General features: G+C 44.8%; 10 protein-coding genes; 6 read left to right on the top strand and 4 right to left on the bottom strand.

The window, feature by feature from the left end:
• Positions 1 to 45: 45 nt before the first annotated feature.
• Positions 46 to 892, bottom strand: GSBLH_T00004508001 (uncharacterized protein). XM_013043418.1 has 4 exons: positions 727 to 892; positions 605 to 691; positions 297 to 572; positions 46 to 266 (listed from the first exon to the last, which is right to left on the bottom strand). The coding sequence occupies exons 1-4, from the start codon at positions 784 to 786 to the stop codon at positions 123 to 125; spliced, it is 567 nt and encodes a 188-aa protein (XP_012898872.1). The 5' UTR covers positions 787 to 892; the 3' UTR covers positions 46 to 122.
• Positions 893 to 6002: 5110 nt separating this feature from the next.
• GSBLH_T00004507001 (uncharacterized protein) lies at positions 6003 to 6936 on the bottom strand (the record flags this gene model as incomplete). The annotated part of the gene is made up of 3 exons (XM_013043417.1): positions 6003 to 6595; positions 6626 to 6708; positions 6740 to 6936. The coding sequence occupies 3 exons, from the start codon at positions 6934 to 6936 to the stop codon at positions 6003 to 6005; spliced, it is 873 nt and encodes a 290-aa protein (XP_012898871.1).
• A 77-nt stretch (positions 6937 to 7013) lies between these two features.
• GSBLH_T00004506001 (uncharacterized protein) lies at positions 7014 to 7652 on the top strand (the record flags this gene model as incomplete). XM_013043416.1 has 6 exons in its annotated part: positions 7014 to 7058; positions 7090 to 7147; positions 7182 to 7208; positions 7240 to 7322; positions 7353 to 7443; positions 7474 to 7652. The coding sequence occupies exons 1-6, from the start codon at positions 7029 to 7031 to the stop codon at positions 7650 to 7652; spliced, it is 468 nt and encodes a 155-aa protein (XP_012898870.1). The 5' UTR covers positions 7014 to 7028.
• A 4-nt stretch (positions 7653 to 7656) lies between these two features.
• On the top strand, positions 7657 to 8203 carry GSBLH_T00004505001 (uncharacterized protein; the record flags this gene model as incomplete). XM_013043415.1 has 3 exons in its annotated part: positions 7657 to 7793; positions 7822 to 8049; positions 8079 to 8203. The coding sequence occupies exons 1-3, from the start codon at positions 7673 to 7675 to the stop codon at positions 8201 to 8203; spliced, it is 474 nt and encodes a 157-aa protein (XP_012898869.1). The 5' UTR covers positions 7657 to 7672.
• Positions 8204 to 8242: 39 nt separating this feature from the next.
• Positions 8243 to 8601, top strand: GSBLH_T00004504001 (uncharacterized protein; the record flags this gene model as incomplete). XM_013043414.1 has 2 exons in its annotated part: positions 8243 to 8293; positions 8323 to 8601. The coding sequence occupies 2 exons, from the start codon at positions 8243 to 8245 to the stop codon at positions 8590 to 8592; spliced, it is 321 nt and encodes a 106-aa protein (XP_012898868.1). The 3' UTR covers positions 8593 to 8601.
• A 440-nt stretch (positions 8602 to 9041) lies between these two features.
• On the top strand, positions 9042 to 13350 carry GSBLH_T00004503001 (uncharacterized protein; the record flags this gene model as incomplete). XM_013043413.1 has 3 exons in its annotated part: positions 9042 to 9315; positions 12099 to 12201; positions 12233 to 13350. The coding sequence occupies 3 exons, from the start codon at positions 9042 to 9044 to the stop codon at positions 13329 to 13331; spliced, it is 1476 nt and encodes a 491-aa protein (XP_012898867.1). The 3' UTR covers positions 13332 to 13350.
• Positions 13351 to 13776: 426 nt separating this feature from the next.
• GSBLH_T00004502001 (uncharacterized protein) lies at positions 13777 to 15553 on the top strand (the record flags this gene model as incomplete). XM_013043412.1 has 6 exons in its annotated part: positions 13777 to 13944; positions 13974 to 14255; positions 14289 to 14456; positions 14489 to 14625; positions 14657 to 14762; positions 14793 to 15553. 6 exons carry the CDS (start codon positions 13777 to 13779, stop codon positions 15522 to 15524), a joined length of 1593 nt encoding a protein of 530 aa, XP_012898866.1. The 3' UTR covers positions 15525 to 15553.
• A 775-nt stretch (positions 15554 to 16328) lies between these two features.
• Positions 16329 to 16906, top strand: GSBLH_T00004501001 (uncharacterized protein; the record flags this gene model as incomplete). XM_013043411.1 has 3 exons in its annotated part: positions 16329 to 16357; positions 16399 to 16583; positions 16614 to 16906. 3 exons carry the CDS (start codon positions 16329 to 16331, stop codon positions 16871 to 16873), a joined length of 474 nt encoding a protein of 157 aa, XP_012898865.1. The 3' UTR covers positions 16874 to 16906.
• Positions 16907 to 18640: 1734 nt separating this feature from the next.
• On the bottom strand, positions 18641 to 20019 carry GSBLH_T00006825001 (uncharacterized protein; the record flags this gene model as incomplete). Its single annotated transcript, XM_013043410.1, has 7 exons — positions 18641 to 18659; positions 18682 to 18834; positions 18863 to 19165; positions 19228 to 19381; positions 19416 to 19611; positions 19641 to 19757; positions 19795 to 20019. 7 exons carry the CDS (start codon positions 20017 to 20019, stop codon positions 18641 to 18643), a joined length of 1167 nt encoding a protein of 388 aa, XP_012898864.1.
• A 1055-nt stretch (positions 20020 to 21074) lies between these two features.
• On the bottom strand, positions 21075 to 21407 carry GSBLH_T00004499001 (uncharacterized protein; the record flags this gene model as incomplete). XM_013043409.1 has 3 exons in its annotated part: positions 21075 to 21171; positions 21206 to 21273; positions 21317 to 21407. The coding sequence occupies 3 exons, from the start codon at positions 21405 to 21407 to the stop codon at positions 21085 to 21087; spliced, it is 246 nt and encodes an 81-aa protein (XP_012898863.1). The 3' UTR covers positions 21075 to 21084.
• Positions 21408 to 21424: the final 17 nt, after the last annotated feature.

Raw genomic sequence — 21424 nt, 5'->3', positions numbered from 1 at the left:
CCCAGCAAACTCGCACGAACTCCATAAGTCCACTCACTTTATGTGTTTACAAACAAACAACCCAGCTTAATCCACCATACTCGGCTAGTGCAATCATCGCACCCACCCAGCAGCAACAATACTTATCGGTTGGCCTTCGCAACACGCTCAATCTCGTCCTTCTTCTTAATGGCGTAGCTGTTCGAAGAACCCTTCGCAGCGTTCATCAGCTCATCAGCCAGGCACTCAGACATCGACTTGATGTTGCGGAAAGCAGCCTCACGAGCCTACCCATCACCCCTCCGCTCTGTTCCTACGCCAGTCGTCAGCAGAGACAAAGCAAAGCTCACGCGACGGAACGGAGACACATCCACAGCCTGACGACGAACCACTCCGGAAGTACCGATACGAGTCGAGTCTTCACGAGGTCCAGCGTTCGCAACAGCATCAGCAAGAATCTGAATCGGGTTCTTATCCGTCATCAGGTTGATGATGTCGAAAGCCTGCTCAACGATCTTCATAGCGTTCATCTTCTTTCCAGTGTTGCGGCCATGGAACATCAGGCAGTTCGTCAGACGCTCAACAAGAGGGCACTACTCTTTCAACCAACACTTCAACCACAAACCTGACCCTTGCGGAAACGCTTCAACTGATATCTTCCAGCAGTGTGGGGGAGATAAGTTGCGTACTTAGGAGTTACGGCCAAATGGTCCTACACGAGTCAAACAACTACACATATTTTCATACCTGAAGAGACTTGTCGTTCACCTCAACATCGCCAAAGGTCCTATATACTGTTATATACATTCCTACACTACTTGCACACACAAACCACATAATACGTCTCAACACTACCTACCACTTTCCAAAAAGCTTGATTTCACTAGGAGTAGCCATTATAATGAACACGAGTGGATATTTCTGTACTTCAATAAGAAAGCAACAGCAAATTTCACCCCTTGCTATATTCATAATACTATTTTCAATCGTCTTTTCATATCATCCCCTACATTATTTCTTTTCTCTTTAAATACTCATTCTTTCCATCCACTTGCTTTCTCTTTGTTACAGGGACATGTCAGAGAGCTCATCGAGCAATTTTTTAAAAATCTTTCTTTGCTTTCGGAGTTATTTGGCTATTCGATTTTGATCTCTTACTTTGCTTTTCAATAGGGCAAATACGAGGATGCCTTCGATTTCCATCTTACTACTGTAATTCTTATGGATTATCCCGGTAATAGTTCAAATCGGTTCAAGAAATACTCACTTAATGCTTGAATGTCTTCACTAGAAGTTGATTTTTTGACTCGAATTGATTTGAATAGAGTGAAGAAGCTCGATTAAGGCATTCTATCGACAAACTGTGCCTTGAGTTTTGTAGTAGCTCGAAATGAAAATAATGGGTAGCACGTCAGAATGAACTTTACATTTCGAAGGATGTACAAATTAGGGGAATGAGTGAAGAGTAAGGCACTCTCTATTCTAGAAGAGGCTGTTCTAAGCTATTTGGGTATTTGAGAGTTCCGGATTTGATTGTAGGAGTATTCGCAGGTGATTTGGAAAACTTTGCCACTCACGCAGGTCGAAGGGAGGTTATTTCGACAGATGTTGTTTATTGTTCAACCAAAAATCCACAACTAGTACGTGATTGTCAATTCGTTGAAAATAGAATCAAGAAATGATGCACTTTGTAGCAAAAACATATCATTCGTTTGTTTGTTAACAAGAATTCGAGTGATACAACTATTGACGAGCATCCGCCAGAGTGAGTAATTCGTGATAACGATACTTTGGTTGCGAAGCGCGCCACTCTTCCATGGATATGTCGGTTCGTGTGTAGACCATTTTCGGAGCTTTTGACTGATCGGCCAAATTCTCATAATTCCTTCATTTGCAAGATCGATTCGAAATTCGACTAGTGGGAACAATCGATAGAAACAAAAGATTGGGTGATTGAACACTTTGAAAATCAGAATCAGTTCCTATCTCTAGCATGCTTGGTCGATTTTAGTTGATCCACTCACAATCAGTCAATGAGTGTAAATACCATTATACTTGGATTCACTGTTCAAACCAATTATTATCACAATTCTATAGATTCTTGAATACTCAAGAGGTTGATTGATTCATCGATTGACTGATGAATACAGGTTGTCGATTTGATAGAACATGAATGGGGTCATTATTGAATGCCGATTGTTGTGATCGTATTCTTCTTTATTGTTGTTATTCTCTTTGTGATTTCGTTCATTCTTACAGAAAGCATATCGATCTTGATTGGTTTCAGATTATTCAGCAAAACCCAGTGTATACACTAAGAATCGATTCATTTATCATCTATTGTAGATAGGATTCTTTCCTGTGTATTCATAACCATACAACATCGATAGACTAAAATACTCTTCCACCATCTGTCAGATACCATTTCTAGATCTCTTTAAATATTGCCTTGTACTAGTAATACAATCAGTTTATCAATACAATCATAAATACTGTTATTATTCTTTTACTGTTGCTATTATTCAACGTAGCAATATGTATTTGGACAAGATTCTTGGTCATTTCTGACTCATTGTACTAATCTAATAGATAGTATTGATTTCTTTAATGGATATGAGAAAAATGGGCAATCACAACTAATAAGCAGAAATGGAGAGGTTTACAGGGTTCAGACCTATAAGGGTGAACATAAGAATGAATATACACGACTTACTAACCAAGAAATAATACATTATAGAAATGGGGTAGTAGAGAGAATCTGGAAATTAAAGAACGACAATACAATTGATAGTGTTACCGTTTATAGTGAAGGATTCGCTATATATAGTCAAAGTTGGGAAACTCTTTCAGATTCCTTTTCTATTCACGATATCAACAATGGATCGAAGACTATAAGAGAATTAGTAGATTTGCATACGCAGAATGTGATATATCGTGGAAGTCTTGATGATAAAGGCAATAGAATAGGCAGAGGGTTTGAATTTGATGCAGAGACTGGTGAATTGAAGTTAGAAGGTATATGGATGGACAATGAGCTAAAGACTATCCTTCGCATATTCGAAAAGAATAACAATATGATTGAGTTTAAAAGTACTACAAGTAACCTAGAACTACATGAGCGCATTCCTATTTATGTTGGTGGATACAAGTATAATGAGCTTCATAACATTTGTTCTCGAGATGGAACAGGATTTTTAATCAACGCGGATGGAGTTGCTACCATAAGAGGAACATGGAAAGATGGAGTCGAAACTGATATTGTTGTGATGAAGAATGGTTGGTATCATGTAGAAGAAGATCCTTTGAATCTCCCTGTCGATACTGAAGTTATTAGAGTACCAGCCTACAAATTAAAGTATGTGAGCTTCTTAGACCTGAGCAGATACAAGAAAATGAAAACGTTGGATATTGAAGAGTATAACTTTAGTAACGTAGACAAATTCGCAATTTGGGAAAATGAAAACCTAGAAACAGTGAAAATAGGTCATTACTCCTTTTATCGTCAAAATAGATCCGATCGCATGAATCGCACATTTAGCATCATTGATTGTACTCGTTTAAGATCAATCTATATTGGACCTTTTTCCTTTTTTTATTATACTGGAGGATTTGAGTTGAAAAGACTTCCAAATTTGGAGATTCTGGAAATAGGGAAAGTGGGTGTAGATTCAGGTAACTTTTCGTACTGTAATTTTGTGGCAAAAGGTAATTCCTTTGCCATTGATTTACTCGTAGATTTGCCAAAATTGAGGAAAATCGTTATTGGAGATCATGCTTTTGAAACGGAAGAAATTATCGAACTTTCAGGTACTGAATTTGAAGTGTGTGTGAGTACAGATCTTCCGAGTTTAGAAATTCTGGAACTTGGTTGGGTTGTGTTTTCTGGTAAACTGAATACCGGTTCATTGACGATGAAAAGTTGGATATTGAGAATAGATTTGATACAGATCTTCCAAAACTCAGAATACTTACATCGAGAGGATTCAGTTTCCGCAATATTCATACCATGAAATTGATAAGTATTTTAATATTGAATTGTTTTGACGCTAGATATCCCCAATCTTGAAATTCTCAAACTACACTACTTGGACGAATATCCCGATTCTGATCGTCCCTTCCCAGAAATCATGGAGAAATATGTAGAAAGTAGGAATCGAAGGGTGAATGAATTCTAGACGTCGCTCCGATTTTGGCTGATCTTGTGGTTGTTGCAGAGGAATCTCCATTTAAGCCTGGCGTCTATTTTGATGATTTGAAACTTCAGAATGAAACTGTAATAGACATTCCTCCAAACTCTTGTAACGATGTGGATAGATTCATTGATATCAACACGTTTACTCATGTGAAAAAGCTGATAGTGGGAAGAGATTCTTTTAAGGGAGCATTGGAATTCCGCATTGATCAATTGCACGAGCTAGAGGAAATTCATATCTTTAATAGAGCATTTGATACAGGTTGCACAAACCAAATATTTGGTCCATTTGTTATTTCGAATTGCAGCCGATTAGAGTCCATTATCTTGGAACCTTTCAGTTTTGCGCATTATGTAAGATCATTTTCGCTAACTAATCTTCCTTCTTTAAAACATTTACAGATTGGTAGAATAGGAAGCTATTCCGCTTCCTTCAGATTACTTTCCTTTTGTATCAAGGGTATTTCTAAATCAGGTATTTCACATAGATTTACCCAAACTTGAAACAATTATTATAGGAAATGAAGCCTTTCAATACGCAATGATTACAAAAATTGAAAGTAAGATATCGATTTGATTCATTGATTGTGAAGATTTGGAATCTTTGAAAACTATTCAAATCGGAGATCGAGTATTTATGGGACTTGATGATCAATGGTGTCAAGTGGATTTAATCAGTTTGTGTTTGAATGGATGTAGTATAACATAGATCTACCCAAGTTAGAAAAACTGGAGGCTGGATTGGAATGTTTCAAAGAAACCCGAATCGTTAGTTTTACCAATATTCCGTTTGTTAAAGCAGAACTGGATCGTGAATCTGCATTCAAAAAGGCTTTGTATCGTACTCAGCGTAATATCAGTGAGTCTCTGAGAGAGTACATGGAATAAAATACTGGATATTTGTAAATTACATTGAATAGTTCTCATGGTTTTTGAAAAGAGTATTATATGTATTTATGTTTACTTTGTTACAAACTGAATGATAAGTAGCTAAACTATGTAATAGAAAATGAAAACATCAAATGATAATGAATTGGATTGTTGTGTATTATACTATTTCCCTCAACTACTCAGAGAACTAGCAACTAAGGGAATTTCAATAATAGTTAGTTTTGGTTGTATCGAATAAGGTATCTTTATCAATGGAGATTGGATTGGTATTGGAAAAAGAGGGAAAGAATTACAAGACTAGAGAGTATGATGTTTCTAGATATCATATACATACTGTAACAAGCAAGATTCAATCGATACTCTAATCTTATTAGTAGATAAAGTGTAGAACTTTTTAGTCATTTAATTTACATTCATATAATGTGTATATTCTATTATAAAATCATTCAAAGAAAGAATAATATCGATATTAATCATGTACCGATTTCTTTGATACGATTATCTTCATCAAACCAATACAATGTGATGAATATGGTTATAATCTAGATTATCATTGAACTCACAGTAGAAACTGAGTATAGCATAAGCATTGGTTTCAATCGAATATGAGTTGAAGTAGATTGCTATTCATGTTCTATAGCACAATACAAAGAGTTGAGTATTTAGAAATCTCGAAAATGCAGTTTTCATGAGAAGAGAATGAATACAGAGCCAATAGTGTAACTGCTAACTGAAAATCCTTGAATATGTTTCTATTCAATGCCAACACTTTGATATGTTCTTATCGATCAGAAAAATGTTTTGTCAGTATGCCATTTCGATAGTGGGAATAGTTTGGAAAAGCATTCTATTCGCAATCATCCAGAAATCAAGAAATGATGCACTTTGTAGCAAAAACATATCATTCGTTTGTTTGTTAACAAGAATTCGAGTGATACAACTATTGACGAGCATCCGCCAGAGTGAGTAATTCGTGATAACGATACTTTGGTTGCGAAGCGCGCCACTCTTCCATGGATATGTCGGTTCGTGTGTAGACCATTTTCGGAACTTTTGACTGTGTAGTGGATGGTGTTTGAGCGGGGTTTATTGGGTTCACTGGAGCCATCGGAGCCATTGGAGCCATCGGAGCCATCGGAGCCATTGGAGCCATCGGATTCATCGGAGCCATTGGACTCATCGAAGCCATCGGATTCATCGGAGCCATTCCACCCATTGGATTCATTCCACCCATCGGAGCCATTGGAGCCATTGGAGCCATTCCACCCATCGGAGCCATTCCACCCATCGGAGCCATCGGAGCCATCGGAGCCATTCTACACTTCAACCCCAAACCTCTCTCCCACGTAGACATAAAAGGATTATTCAAAGTGCTAGAAGGAAGAACCATTGAAGAAAAACTGTCAGCCATCTGGCTCTTCGTACGAGTTTCTTCCAACTTCGCTACAAACTCCTGCTTCGGATTTCGAATCACTGCTACTTCTCGACGAGGAACTGGTAAACCCAACTCCTTGTTCTTCTTCGCCTTGTGCTCTACTTATCAATACCCATTCACAAAACTACCGAAACGAGCTGTTTCAGGAATTCCAGTCATTCCGTGAACATCCGTTGCCGTACTATTGCGGCCAGGAAGTGCATGAGGAACACTATTTATTACAATATAAAACAAATACTTACACCTGTAAATCAACGTGATGGTTTGTCTTTGTGTGAGCCATTAATCCACGAAATGTACCCAACTTCTTACCACAATATTCGCATTTAAAGTGGCGAGCAACCTGGTGAGAGATTAGCGTGTTCTCATCTTCAAACTCGCGGTCACAATAATAGCACCAAATATCTTCCTTCTCAACTTGCTTCTTTTTGCGACCCATCGATTTTGATTCTTGTTTTCTGCTCTTTGAAACGCTTTTGAAACTCCCCTTTTGCTTTTCATTGCTTATTCGGCTTCCGTTTCGATTTCTATATGTTTGCCATTACCGAGAATAACTTCAACGTGAGAAATTGCATGAAGTTTTCAGAACTAGGAGTACTTTCTGAAAGCTAGCTTGGCTTTCCTTGGAAAGGAGGAGGGTTCTTACTCTGGTACGTTTTGTACATGTTGAAAATGAGTTTGTAGATTATAGTGCAGTCTTCAAAGAAAATGGTCTTTTGAGGAGAAAGAAGGTTATGTGTAGCTCCCTGTGAGAAAGGCAGTGCGATTGTGGAGGAGGCAATGAGTTATTTGAAGGCAGAAAGCAGTACTTGCCTGCTTCAGCATGTGTGGTTTGAGGAAGGCTCTAATGCATAGAAGAGCCACATCCAGATGCTCCTTGCGATGGGTGTTCGTGACTGTCCTGAGCAAGTGGAAGTGTATAGCCAAGTGATGAAAAGCGTTGGAAGTAGAGTGCTTTGAAGTGTGTGTGATTCAGGTTATCTGGATAAGTGGGAGAAAGATCTGTGCGAGGAGTATTTCTGTGGGAGCTTCGGTCTGGTGGACATCGCTGTGTACTGCAGCACATTCAATCTGTTCCGCTACGTGATGGTTCCCACGTGGCGAAGCCTCTACCCGAAGATATCCTTGGATGGGCCGTGTGTTGGTCTGGCTTAACGGCAGCTGACGGCGTGGCGATGCCGCTGCTCGGAGCAGCGCTGCCTGCAGTCGACGTTCGCGACGACGTCGCTTGCGGCCACGGTGCGCGAGGGCGGTCAGATCGACGTGCGTCCGGACCCCGACTTCGTGGCGCGCGTGGTAGTGGCGGTGGCGGGCTGCGATGCAGGCGGAGATCGCGATCGAGAAGAACAAGAACGCGAAGAAGGAAGAGAGCCAGCGCCAGCGCGAGAAGAACCAGAAGAGCCAGCAGCAGGCGGAGAAGCGAAGCGAGGCCGGCGAGGCGGGCGAGGCGAAGAAAACGAGCCGGCAGCCGCTGAGCGGCGAGGTGGAGGAAGCGACGAACGACGCGGAGCGGCGGATCTTCGCGGTGCTGAACGCGGAGGGCATCGCGCACGTAGGGGTGGAGCGGGGACGTGAGCCAAGACGACGTATCACCACGAAGCCGCGCAGACCGTCGAGGACGTGGTGCGATTCGTCGACGCGACCCTGGGACTGCCCACCAAAAACCTCTTCCTGAAGGCAGGGCAGCGGCGAACTCTCCACTCTAGGCCAAAAAACCCAACGGCGAGACGGACACGGGGCTGTGGATGGTGGTGGCCGCCTTCGATACCGCGGTGGACATCAAAAAACTGACCAGCGTTGCCACGCAGACAGGACTCAAATGCAGGAACTCAAATACAAGAGCGGCTCTCTACGATTCGCTGATAACCAGCTCCTCGAAACCATGCTCGGCGTGCAGCAGGGACATCTCTCCCTCTTCGCCAAGATTAACGATCCCGACAACAAGGTCAAGGTCATCATCGATAAAAGACTTATGGAGGCCAAGACGGTCAGTCTGCATCCCCTGATTAACACCGCGTCGACGATTATCTCCGGAGAGGATTTCAAGTACTTCGCTGACAAGTTCGCTCCTGGATATATGGTGAAGGAGTTCTAAGCTCCAGTCGATGTGTTTGTTCTCAAAGGCAATTGTGGAGATGCTCGGGGTCAAAATTGTGGAGATGTTCGGAGTCAAAACTGCGGGGATGTTCGGAGTCAAAACTGCGGGGATGTTCGGAGTCAAAGCTGCGGGGATGTTCGGAACCAAAACCGTGTGGGAATGTCAATAGCCGAACTACCAGACCCCCATGTTCGCGAATTCGTTTGCTTTCAGTTCTATTCAATTGGAAGAATATGAGCCACTTGATTGGCTCACTCCGTCCTACACTTTTTTCAATCAAAATTAATTTAAATGGATTATCAAAAGCTTTTCGGTGCTACTCTTGCTTCTAAGAACGGACCTGTGCCAACTTCGGACCTGGCTGGAAAAGTGGTCGGTCTTTACTTCTCGTAGGGAATACAGGGAATGTTTGATTGTTTAGTGCACATTGGTGCCCTCCTTGCCGTATGTTTACTCCCAAGCTTCGTCAGACTTACCTTCAGCTGAAGGCTGCTGGAAAGGACTTCGAAGTGGTGTTCTGCAGCTTCGATCGAAGCCAGAGAGACTTTGAGGAGTATTTCGGAACCATGCCTTGGTTGGCTGTTCCTTTTGATCGAGAGGATCTTCGTCAGTCTCTTGGAAACACGTTTGATGTCTCTGGAATTCCCACTTTGCTCTTGATGGATGAGTCGGGTGTGTATAATAGTGATGGAAGAACCTCTGTTATGATGAATCCTCAGGGTTTCCCATGGAAATAATTGCGCGCTTTTGGAATGTTTGTTGAACAAACAGTTTACACGATCATTTGTTTGGATAGCAAGTATGTCGCATTGCTCTTTTCGCTCATGATGAACCTTCGAATATCATCCACTGTGATCTCCACTTTTTGCTTCGAAGAGTTCACTTGCTGTTCTAGCAATGACTCTTTCCTGCCTCTCTTACCCATCAAATATAAATTCCTTCGTTGTCCCGAAGTCGTCTTTATCTCGCTATACTGTCTCACATACTCCACCACTGGATTCTTCTCTTCCAGCTCCAAACCCAGCGAGTTCCCTGCTCCCACGCGCGAAACCGAAATCTGACGGACCAGTTTGAGTACGCGAGTGAGATAGATCTACAGCTAACGCTCCGATTCCTCGCCCACTTCAAGCATCTTCTCCACAACCCCATCGAAATTCTATTCGTAAGAGAAAGCAGGATCGCAAGCGAGCCTACCTGTCCAAACCTGCATTTTTTGATGCTGTTCATGTGGTCTTTGACGCGAATCAGCGTGAGTGGAGCTGCGTCTTTCTTGATAATCGGCGATCTCGATTCTTTGGGCTGCTAGGCGATCGATGGAAAATAGAATCGTGTACCTCGGTCATTTTGATATCGTGCAGCTGCTGCATCGCAGGACGGCTAGTCATGGCGTAGTTGGGATACCCGCTTTGCATGGGGTTTTGACGAAGGGTCTGCGAAGCGTATTGCTTCATCTGCATCCCCTGCATGTTGCGAATCCCTTGCATTCCTTGCATCCCTTGCATTCCTTGCATTCCTTGCATTCCTTGCATGTTTTGGACGCTCTGCATGCTCTGCATGCTTTGCATGCCTTGCATTTTCTGCATATTTTGCATATTTTGCATGCTCTGCATGTTTTGCATCCCTTGCATGCTTTGCATCCCCTGCATATTTCGAATTCTCTGCATGTTCTGCATATTTTGCATGTTCTGCATGTTCTGCATGTTCTGTACGCTTTGCATGCTCTGCACACTCTGCACACTTTGCATGCTTTGCACGCTCTGCACGCTCTGCACGCTCTGTGTACTTTTCAAACCTTGCATCCCCTGCATTCCCTGCATGTTCTGCATGCTTTGCATTCCTTGCATTCCCTGCATGTTCTGCATTCCTTGTATGCTCTGCATGTTCTGCATGCTTTGCATCCCTTGCATCCCTTGCATGTTCTGCATCCCCTGCATGCTTTGCATGTTCTGCATTCCCTGCATTCCCTGCATCCCTTGCATTCCTTGCATTCCTTGCATTCCTTGCATGTTCGGCTGTCTCTGCTGACTCATCATCGCGTTCTGCATCGCCGGCTGCTTCCCCGCGTACGCATTCTGCATCGTCGCTCCCGCCGTCGCGCCTCCCTGCATCACCGTGTGCTGCCGCTTGCCCAAATCCATCGAGTGCGTCGCAGGCCGCTTCCCGTCCATCGGCATCGCAACGCCCGGCGAGTGGCCAATCGCGTGCTGGTGCGGGTACATCGCTGTCTGCTGCTTGACGTTCGGGTACGAGCTCATCGACATCACTTGCGATGTGGACATCGAGACGGGCAGGGAGCGCGAGGAGGAGCCCAGACTGCGGTCTGCATAGTTTTGCTGGTACATGTAGTTCGACTGGACAGGGTACATCCCTTGGGACTGAGATTGCTCTTGTTTGGTTGGAGGCTGAGCGCTGGAGGTGTTGTGGTAGAGCAGATACACGCTGTTGACGCGGTTTTCGTCGAATGTCATCCAGCAGCCCTGGAGCGTGAAAGTAGAAGAGAAAATGTACAGGGCAGGTTTTTGTGTGGGTGATAAACATTTTCCATTTGTGGCATGAAGAGTTCGTGCATTTAGGATCCTGACAAGCATAGGCGTGTTCAAACTTCTGACGAAGTTGTTGTCTGTGTCTACAATGAATGTGGATGAGACGCGTATACAGTGATTTATTGCAAAACATGCATTTTTCGACGGGGTGGGATTTCATCAGTAACATATGTTTACACACCGAAAAATGTTCCACAATCTCGTGGAAGTAGCAGTGGCCTTCACTGCTGGAAATGTTGCAGTTACTAGAAAGGTGATCACCTTTGTTTAAGAAATAGCTATATCCCAACATAGAAGCTCGTTGATAAACTGACAGTCGTGGCAAGAATTTGCATGACACTCTGTTAGGGAATGCTAATCTTCACGAAGTTACCCAAATAAATACACTTAAGAAATGTCTGAACTTTTCTTGTACCATTCTCACAGCAGGTATTGGACGTTCTATGCTATGTCCAAAAAGGCTCCTAGACACGATACGGAGACAATCTGGAGGTATCTACCGATCAATGACAGCATGAAGCACACACAGAATTCATCACCCTCTTCTACTCAAAAGATTAATGATTGATTTCAGATTGTTTTGAATCTTTCGTGGAATAGGCACAAGCCGGACTATCTAGTATTTGACGGTTGTGTTTGTTTGAAGGAATCAAGACATCTCTTATTTAAGTATATTTTAGTCTTTTTGGTTGGATCCTACCTGATCACGAGAATGTGGGCATTAGTATGCTAGGTATTTTTGAAGGACAGCCATGTATTTTTCCAAATCGATACACCCCTGGTTCACCCCCATGATTGAGTAGCTAGAGAACGAAAAATCGACTGCTGATTAGATGTTCGTAATTAGAAGATTATAACTTCTCTGTATCAATTGGGCTCATAAACAGGTTCCAATTATTGTGCGCAGCTGACCCTAATTGCTATTGTGGTTTGTCATATTAATATTAATTCATTTGTAAGTTATGGCTGATTATTCTAGCGTATTTGGAGAAACTCTCCTCTCTAAGAACGGACCTGTTGATGTTTCCACCCTTAATGGAAAGATGGTGGGTGTATACTTCTCGTAGGCCTTTTTATTGCCTTCTCATTCATAGTGCTCATTGGTGCGCCCCTTGCCGCCAGTTCACTCCTGTTCTTCGTAAGATCTATCTGAATCTGAAGAAGGCTGGCCAACCTTTTGAGATTGTTTTCTGCAGCAAGGATAGCGATCAGAAGGGATTTGATGAATACTACGGAGCCATGCCTTGGCTGGCGGTCGACTTCAAGAATGCGGAGCTGCGCGAGACTCTGTCTCAGCTCTTCGCTGTGGAGGGAATCCCCAGACTGGTTATGCTCTCTCCCGAGGGTGTGCTGAACCCCAACGCCAAGGATGACGTTCTGGCCAACGAGAACGGTTTCCCTTGGAAGCAGCCCACCGTGAAGGAGCTGGTTGCTCCCAACGTCCGCAAGGGCGACGAGCTGGTCGGCGAAGCCGCTGTGGCCGGCAAGTATGTGGGTCTGTACTTCTCCGCCCACTGGTGCGGTCCTTGCAAGCTGTTCACTCCGCAGTTAATCGAGGTGTACAAGAAGCTGCAGGAGGCTGGCCAGCCGTTCGAGGTGGTGTTCTGCTCTCTGGACAACGACGAGAAGGAGTACAAGGAGTACTACGGCTCGATGCCGTGGATGACGCTGGGCTACAACAGCCCGATTGTGCAGAAGCTGAAGAACATCCTCGGATTCGAAGGAATCCCCACGCTGGTGCTCTGCAACACCGAGATGGAGCCCATCACCGACGACGGTGTCAGCTCGGTCAAGTCGACGGGTGTGGAGGGATTCCCCTGGCTGCCTTCGGCCGTGAAGGACCTCAATGCCGAGCCCGATGACATCAATGCTCGCCGATGCTTGGTGGCGTTTATGGACGGAGATTGCTGCGATGATGCCAAGAAGGACGCTGTGGTGGAGACCCTGAACCAGATTGCCGAGCAGATCATGGGCGAGGTGTCCATCTTCTACGTGCGTGAGGCTGGTGATGTGTCCACGCAGATTCGTGGTATGATTCAGCAGACGGAGTGCCCTCTGCTGAGCATTGTGGATATTCCGGATGAGGGTGGTTACTACCTGGCGCCGTCGAACGAATTGACCGCTGAGAATATTCTGTCGTTTGTGAACGGAGTCGTGAGCGGATCGGTTGAGAGAAAGCAAATGGTAGCTTAAAATGCGCAAATGATTTCCTCATTTGTTTGTTACAAAATTGTTTTTTCATGAGCTCCGCTATTGATTTTGTGTTGGCTGCTTGGTAGTTGAGTTAGCTGTAGAAAGAGTTGCGTCGGTAAGGACGAGGAACATTTTGTTGATTATCTTGTGGAATGTGGCCAGGAAAACGTTCTTAAGGGTTTGTCTACGGAAGAGAGTTGTTTTGCGGGGATAATGTGAGTTCTAGGTGTTAATGAGTTTGTGAAGGAAGTCAAGAATTTTGACGCCTTTTATCCCGGAGGCCTAAAATCCTATGTAGAGAAGTGCAGAGACCTTCTCGGCAAGTCCTCGCGCGGAGAGAACCCTTTCCAAGGCTGGACTCCTTCTGTATCTTGTTTATTCCTCTCTGCGAGACTAGGTGCCCCCAGTAACTCACTTTGAGTACAACACGAAGGAGTTTTACGAGATGGAGAAAATCGGAATGGAAGAGCTTACCTACTGTGGGTATGTTCTGATTGCTGGCGGTCTGGGTGAACGTTTGGGATACAACAGCATCAAGGTTGGGCTTCCCATCGAAACCTTCACCTATCTCACCTACCTGAACTTCTACATCAAAAAGATCCTTGCTATTCAGGTACGTCCCCTCTCTCCTTTCCATTCCAGCACCGCTCGAACCGCCCCAACTGCATTCTCCCCTTCGCCATCATGACGTCCGAGAACAACCACGAGATGTTTTCTCTCTTTCTTTTCCTTCTCACAATCAGCACCGTGAACTACCTGAAGGAGAACAACTACTTCGGAATGAGCGAGGACCAGGTCTACGTCATGATGCAGGATTGCATCCCCGCGGTTCGCAATCTCGAGGGCGAAATCGCCGTTGACGCCCAAGGCCACATCATCAAGAAGCCTCACGGCCACGGCGACGTTCACTTCTGCCTCTACCGCGTATTTCCCGTGGTTTTTCGCCTGAGCTGGTAGGACGGAATCATCCAGAAATGGCTGGAGCGATATGATTTGCACCGCGTTTTCTTCTTCCAGGACACCAACACCGTCAATTTCTACACGATGCCATGCGTTGCCGCGCTCTCTCTGAAGAACGATGCACACATGATCAGCACCTGCGTGAAGCGCCGTCCGCACGAACAGGTGCGCACCATTCCAATCCGTACGAGACGTAGACGGGCGGACTGTGCTTGCTGAGGCACGAAAACGGCGACGAGATGGTGTGCAACGTGGAATACAATCAGCTCGAAGACGTGATTTCCCACACCATCGATCCCCGCGGGGATTTCGCGGACGAAACGGGGTACTCGCCGTAGGCGTGGAGAGGAGGCGGTGAGGCGCAGATTCCCGGGGAATTGCAACAATTTGTGCATGAATATCCGCGAGTATTTGAAGGTAATCAATCTGAGTCATGGAATCGTCCCCGAGTTCGTCAATCCGAAATATAAGGTGTGGGTTGGCTCAGGAAATGAGGAATAGCCTGGCTCCAAAACGGAATATCTCCAGCCGACACGATTGGAATCATTGATGCAGGATTACCCGAAACTGCTTCTGCAAGCGTCCAAGGTCATGGAGGTGAACCGAACGTGCTTGGTAGTGACGTTCCCTCGGTTTATGGCGTGGTCTCCTGTGAAAAACGATTATCAGCGCGCGGCAATTTTGAAGGCGAAGACTGGCTTCGAGGAGAGTCCGCGAAGCGGCGAAGCGGATATTTTGGCGTTGTTCCGCAAGCAGTTGCTGACACTCAACGAATGTGTGGAATGCAATCCGCAGAAGGAGCAGCTCATCATCATCGAGGATGGCGCGTATGTGTGTCTGTGGCCGGAAGCGGGAGTGTGTACGGAGGAGCTGCATCGCCATATCGGTAAAAACGTGGTAATAAAGAAGGGATCGGTGCTGGTGATCAAAACGCCCAATTGGTTCCTGGACGATTTTGTGCTGGATGGCTGCTGTGTGATCGAGGACGATTGCTCGGTGAATGGGAAGAAGACCGAGGCGGCCATTGAGTTGAAGGGGGTTCGGGTGCAGAACAAGGGATGGCATTACTTTGACATTGACAAGGATGACATGTCCATCGGAATTGTGGTGAGAATGAGAGGGTACGACGTGAAAAGAGAGGAGCAGTGCGTTATTCGAGTCAATGCGCCCGGAAAGCATCGTTTGGAAAACATGGTTATCCGGTCGTCCGCCGATATCGCGTTTGAGAACTAAAGCGATTTTCACTGTAATTGAGTGTTCTCGGAGTGTTTGTTTCCAACCATGTGCACAACCCTGGCTTCGATTATTCAGGATTGCGTTCATTTAATGCATTGAATCTTTCATTTAAATATGAAGCATTGTCTCTTCATAGATATCGAGAAATGAGCAGTTTATCAATTCGAATTAAGAGGCATATTGTTTGTTAGTCCCCAATAGTCTATTCTGCGTGGCAAATTTGGGTGTTATATAGCAGGCATAAATCAAGAATGACCCCCATTGTGAATCAAGAAAGTCCCATATCTTCTATCACATCAAAAGTGGAGGTGAATCCCACGTTTTTTGATACAAAGCCTGATTTGTGGAGGGCATAGTTTATTCTTTTCTTTGGACCCCTTGTATTAAACACTAGTCGAATGGCTGCTTCTCTAAGGTGCTCTGAAAGACTTACAGACACAAGAGAGGAAAGCACTGTAGACTGTGTATTTTTCTTCGATCAGAATATACTGAAAGGACCGCAGTCAGGTCTTCTTGACGGGCGAAGGCCTGGTGCGTCTTATATTCCCAATCCATCATATGCGCTATCGGTTCAAAATTGTGTAACATTCTGCAAGTACAGGGAACAGACATATATGTGGATGCTCGGAGTTTGGATTTTGGAGGGGTTTGATTCATAGGTTTGCCGTGATAAGGGTAGTAGCGCAAATGTTGCATATGTTGGGATAAACTATTTTGATAGATACCTCTCTTGCAAGGTAATTCCAAGGCAGAAACTGGAACTTTTGTCCTGGTTTTGTCTTCACCTTGCTTCCTTATATTATGATAATAGAACAAATAATTTGTCTTATGTAGGCGTAGTGTTTGGAGTGCATTTGTAGAAAGAGATTAGCAGTGTTATCAGTGATACATATTCACCTCAGGAGATTCGGTCTTTTCTCTTCGATCTCTTGAGTGTTTTGGACTTCCGACTTTCGCCCTATTCTCCATACACCGAGGGCGAGACGATTCTCTACAATGCAGGGCATTCTTCCCTCTATTCCAACTACCAATCGCTTCTCAACGGTGTGTGTATGAGTACTCGCCTCTTCTCGCAGTGAATCGTAGAATACGAGTCTCTCCAAGTCCCTCCTATCGCAATCACGCAGACTTGCATCTTTCTGGCATGGTCGTTTTCGTTTCCGGGGAAAAAGATCGACGAATCGCTGGAGTTCTGCTGCAGTGTGTGTCAGAAGGATAAGGAAACAGTGGTGTCGATTGTGCGCGAACTGTTTCCGATGATGTGTGATACGTGTGATGTCGTTCTCGCTCGTCATGGAGAGAAAGTGCAGTATTATGGTATCAGTCCGATCTCGGTGGCGACTTGAAAGGAAAAGGACTGTAAATGTTTCTTCTTTCATGGAGTGTTTGTTGAGAGAAAGAGGCAGATGGGTGGAATCAAATGAATGAATGAATGAATGAATGAATGAATGAATGAATGAATGAATGAATGAATGAATGAATGAATGAATGAAGTGTGAAATAGAACGTTTTAAATCAGAAATCGAAAGGAAAAGCAATAAAGAAGTGTGATTAGGCTTGAAAAGCCTCACGAATCATCCATTCTTGTGTCCTTACAATCACAACAACAAACACTTCAAAGCAACGTATATTCTTTAATATCAGGCATCGGTTCTTTACTGAGATAATCGAGCAACTACGCCTCACTCCCTCTCCTCTCCCCCACATATTCCGACGACACACACTGGAACCCTCTCTCCTTCACATAGCTAATCAGTCTCGTCTCCTGCATATCCACCGGAATCACGCACAGCCGCATCCCCTCTCCCTTCTCCCCCGCCAGCGCCTTCACCTGCACCGTCGTGTTTCCGCGCGTCACCGCCACTTCGCCCCCCGCCGCGCAGATAATCCGCCTCCACACATCGCGCGACGGCACCAAATCGCCGACCAGAATAATCCTATTTCACACACTTCCCTCATCGCTACTTCGCCTTCTCGAACGCTCGGCCTCCCTGCTTCCGCCATTTCCCGATGCTCGGACCGTCGATTTTGCTCTTGGCGTCGACGGCCGTCCACTCGAACGCCGCTTCCTCCACCCAGCGGCCCGCCTGCTCGCAGGCCTTGATGTACTCCGGCTTGAGGATCCACAGCCCGCACGCCACCGAGCCGAGGAACTTCTCGGTTCGCTTGGGGTCGGAGATGAGGAAGTGCGTGGCTGCGGGGTCGAAAACGCTGAGAGGAATGGGGAAACGGGGAACCCTACTGGGTTTCGAGGTAGTTTCCGCCGAGATGGAGAATGGCGTCGCGAAGATCGGGGTCGAGGGTACCGCCCGAATAGAGGAAATAGCGAGGCTTGGCGATCGGAGAGTCGGAGGGCGGAGCGGATTCTGAATCGGGTTTGGTTTCAGGCTTTGATTGGGAGCTGGAGTCGGATTGGGGCTCGTGGTTTGGTTTGGATTGGGGTTTTGACTTGGAGCTGGCTTTTGGTTTGGGTTTGGGTTTTGATTCTGGTTCGACATTCGATTTGGGTTCACTTTCCTTCTCCTCTGCGTCTTTCTCTGTCTCTATCTCCATTTCTTTCTCTTTTTCTTTCTCTTTCTCTTTTTCTTTCTCTTTTTCTTTTTCGATTCGTTTGGCTAAAGGCGGGGATTGCTGCAGGGATCGCTTCTGCGGGGCTTCGATTTGATCAAAAGGCCGATCATCGAACAGAGCTCGCATCGCGTCCATTTCTTGCAGCGTCGGCTGATCCCCTTCCAACTCTGCACTTTCACTTCGACTCTCCGATCCATCCGCATTCGAATCCTTCCTTTGCTCCAATTCTTCTTCCTTTGCTTCAATCTCCATCTTTTCATTTTCATTTTCTATTTCATTTTCTTTTTCATTTTCTTTTTCATTTTCTTTTTCAATTTCATTAACTTTTTCTTTTTCTTTTTCATCTTCATCGGCCGTTTCGATCTCGTCTTCCTCATCCCCCGTCGAAATATTATCTTCCTCGTCTCCAACCCCATCCGCCAACCGATAGTCCTTCTCGTCCACTTTCTCCCATCTTTTCAAACACTCCAACAACCACTCAACTCTCACGATCTGGATCGACGCTTCCCACGTCTTCGCCGCCGCGTATTTATCGCTTTCCCTCACTTCTCTTCCTTTCTCCTACCTATTCGTCCCCTCACACACCAAATGCGTCGTGTGATCCTTGCACAGCGGACCCATATAACACGCTCCGATCGTATCAATCGCGCTCTTCACTTGTTCTCGCGTCGGAGTCGTCTCCGCTGTAAACCCTGTCACCGAAATCACGCACTCGCGCATCTCCGGAATCGCAGCACTACGTTCAAGCTACTCTCCGTCGCTACTCCACCGCTGGAGCGAAGAGCTGCGTGTCCCAAGGGTTTAGCTGGCTTGTTGAGAGACAAGTGTATTGATCGATGCAGGAATAAAGCCAGTTGCTGGAGAGGATTTGCGCGGGGTACGAGCCGAGACATCGCTGGAGACGACGACGCTGACCGGAGCGGAGGTAGGGACAGATGATGTGAGTGAGAGCGTTGGGAGAGGATTGCTGTGTGTAGATTTCGAGGGTGTGCTCGAGGGTTTGGACGAAGGGAAGCACGCGGCCGCCCATTTTCTCAACGGAGCAGGTGAGGAAGAATTGCTCTTGGCTAGCAATGAAGGGAGAATCAAGCGAGTACCGGTCCAGATTGGGAAGAAAGAGGATCCGTACGTTCTGTCAATGAGCAAAACAATCAAAGAGAAAACGGAAAAGGCGGTAGAATAGTCGGAGGTACAGCCATCGAAGAGATTGTCGACCGATGCACGGATATCGTTCTCCCACTCAAAGATATAACGCGTGGTTTGGAGCTGAAAAGAGACAGGAACTACAAGACTCAAGTTCGGATTGAAGCGATGTACCGTCCTCCGTGTTCACTGGCTGAAGGAGATAGGGAGTGTCATCGACGAGACTCTTGCTGCGGAGACACGACTCTAGCCAAAGCTCACTCACTACATGAATCTGGGGAAAGGTGGTGATTTCAGGGGGAAGATTTAAGGGTCGCGTGTGATTAAAAACGATAATGTGTGTGCACTGACTCATCACAGATGTGATCACCTAAATTATGGTTCGAAATCGAGACTTACTTGTCCTCCACGATGAATGCAAAGCGGAAGATAAACCTGATTTAAAGGAATGGAAATATTGTGGAAGTAGAAGACAAAACCAGAAAAGAAACTAAAAGAATCTGCAGAATAGCTTCTCTACACACAATTACACCACTATTCGTTAACGCCCTACAACAGGAAGGCAATAATGCAAAGAATATGAAATGAAAACCCATTTTGGTGTAACAAACGAGCAAAACGCCGAATCGCTCACAGACTTCTGAGCGATTGAAAAATCTGCACTGTTACAGATGATGTGTGTCACATCATCATCTATTTTTGACAATGCAGTGGCTGCCCCTGTTTTCAACAAGGAAATCATTTTTTCGTTGTTTTCCTTCAGCCTGGTGGCTGTCATAGGGATTACGAAAAAATGGACCCCATCAAATACACCAATGGGACTAATCATCGAAAATAGTGGGAAAAGTATTTGGTAGAAAAAACATATAGAAACGCTCGCAAACAATTTAGCTATTAAGATATTTGAAATATCGATTCGGATGAAGTGTATATACAAGTTCCTACAAACAACACTCCACCAAATCTTTACGTTCTTCCTTTGTTTTCGTTCTACCTCCTCAACTTTTATCAGCGCTCCAAGATATTCATTACAATGCAACGTCGTGTCTTTCATCAATGTAACAATATCCCTCAGCACACTACAAGAGACACGAAACCGGCTCTACCTACGCTCCCTCCTTTTTTCTACCAGCAATAAAGCGAAGAATTGTTTCTAGCTTTGCTATGTTTTCTGGAGTACGCAACTTGCGAGGCAAGCTTTCCTTTTCACGTTCAAGTGAAAACAACGCATCTTTCACTGGCTGAGCAACACGCTGACGCTTTTGGGAAGGACCTTTAGGAACCGATGAGCTCGATTTCTCAACTTTCGGATTGGGTGTTGTGGATGATTCTACCATTTAAAATGGTTACCAATCATTACGACTCGAGTCAAGAACTGGTTGTGAGTTGGGCAATTCTTTCTTTGGTTCCTCTTCTACCACCTACTACTAAGGAAATAACAAAACAAATTACAGGTTCTACTATAGGAGGAGAGAATGACAAAATTGCTTTCGAGGCAGAGATCGCATTTATAAAGTTTTCGGTGTATATATTTGCTGATTCTATTCTTTGTTGACACGAATATAAACGAGTTGCTGCATCTCCAAACTCCTTCAGTTGGCTTGACAAATCATACAGCAATCTATTTTTCAGAATGCCATTTAGCAACTCACTCCTCAATCCGCTTATATTCGTTCATCTTGCGAATGTTATTGTGGTGAGGATAATCTTGTTCGTAGTGATGCACTGTTGACTGAAAAAGTGATATAGATGCAATAAGACAGGCAAACATGCACCTGACCCTATGGCTGCGAAATGTGTACTGGAAAGGTATGTGTGTAATCAAAACAAAGGAAACAGTGCTTTATTCAATTTTCTTATCTTGCGTTCCGTAAACATCCTCTCTATCCAAGTCAACCAGCATTGTACGCAGAGAGTTCTTTTCTCTATCCTACAATCCTCAGAATCATCACAATTCAGCGTACGATAAACTTCTTGGCGTAATAGAAAGAGAAGCCTCCCACGCCCATATAAATCAGATGTTCCCAAGGCTCTACACAAAACGTAAGAAGATGGCAGCATAATAACACTCCTACCTCTCATGTAAGGCAACTTGCGAAGAGAGTTGCTATAAAGCTTTGTCAGTAAACCAATGCAGCATCCAGTCAAACCGGCAATAAAGCTCATTCTTAGATAGGGTTAAT

Source organism: Blastocystis hominis, assembly GCF_000151665.1.
Source record: "Blastocystis hominis, Singapore isolate B (sub-type 7) whole genome shotgun sequence assembly, scaffold_7".
Taxonomy (NCBI): domain Eukaryota; class Bigyra; order Opalinata; family Blastocystidae; genus Blastocystis; species Blastocystis hominis.
This window is presented reverse-complemented; position numbering and strand designations above follow the sequence as displayed.

Excerpts from the sequence above, each read along its gene's own strand:
- GSBLH_T00004508001 (XM_013043418.1), bottom strand. The coding sequence starts at position 786 with ATGTATATAACAGTATATAGGACCTTTGGCGATGTTGAGGTGAACGAC. Across the intron at positions 573-604 it reads AGCGTTTCCGCAAGGGTCAG|TGCCCTCTTGTTGAGCGTCT; the intron begins GTTTGTGGTTGA and ends TTGAAAGAGTAG. Across the intron at positions 267-296 it reads TGTCTCTGCTGACGACTGGC|GCTCGTGAGGCTGCTTTCCG; the intron begins GTAGGAACAGAG and ends GGTGATGGGTAG.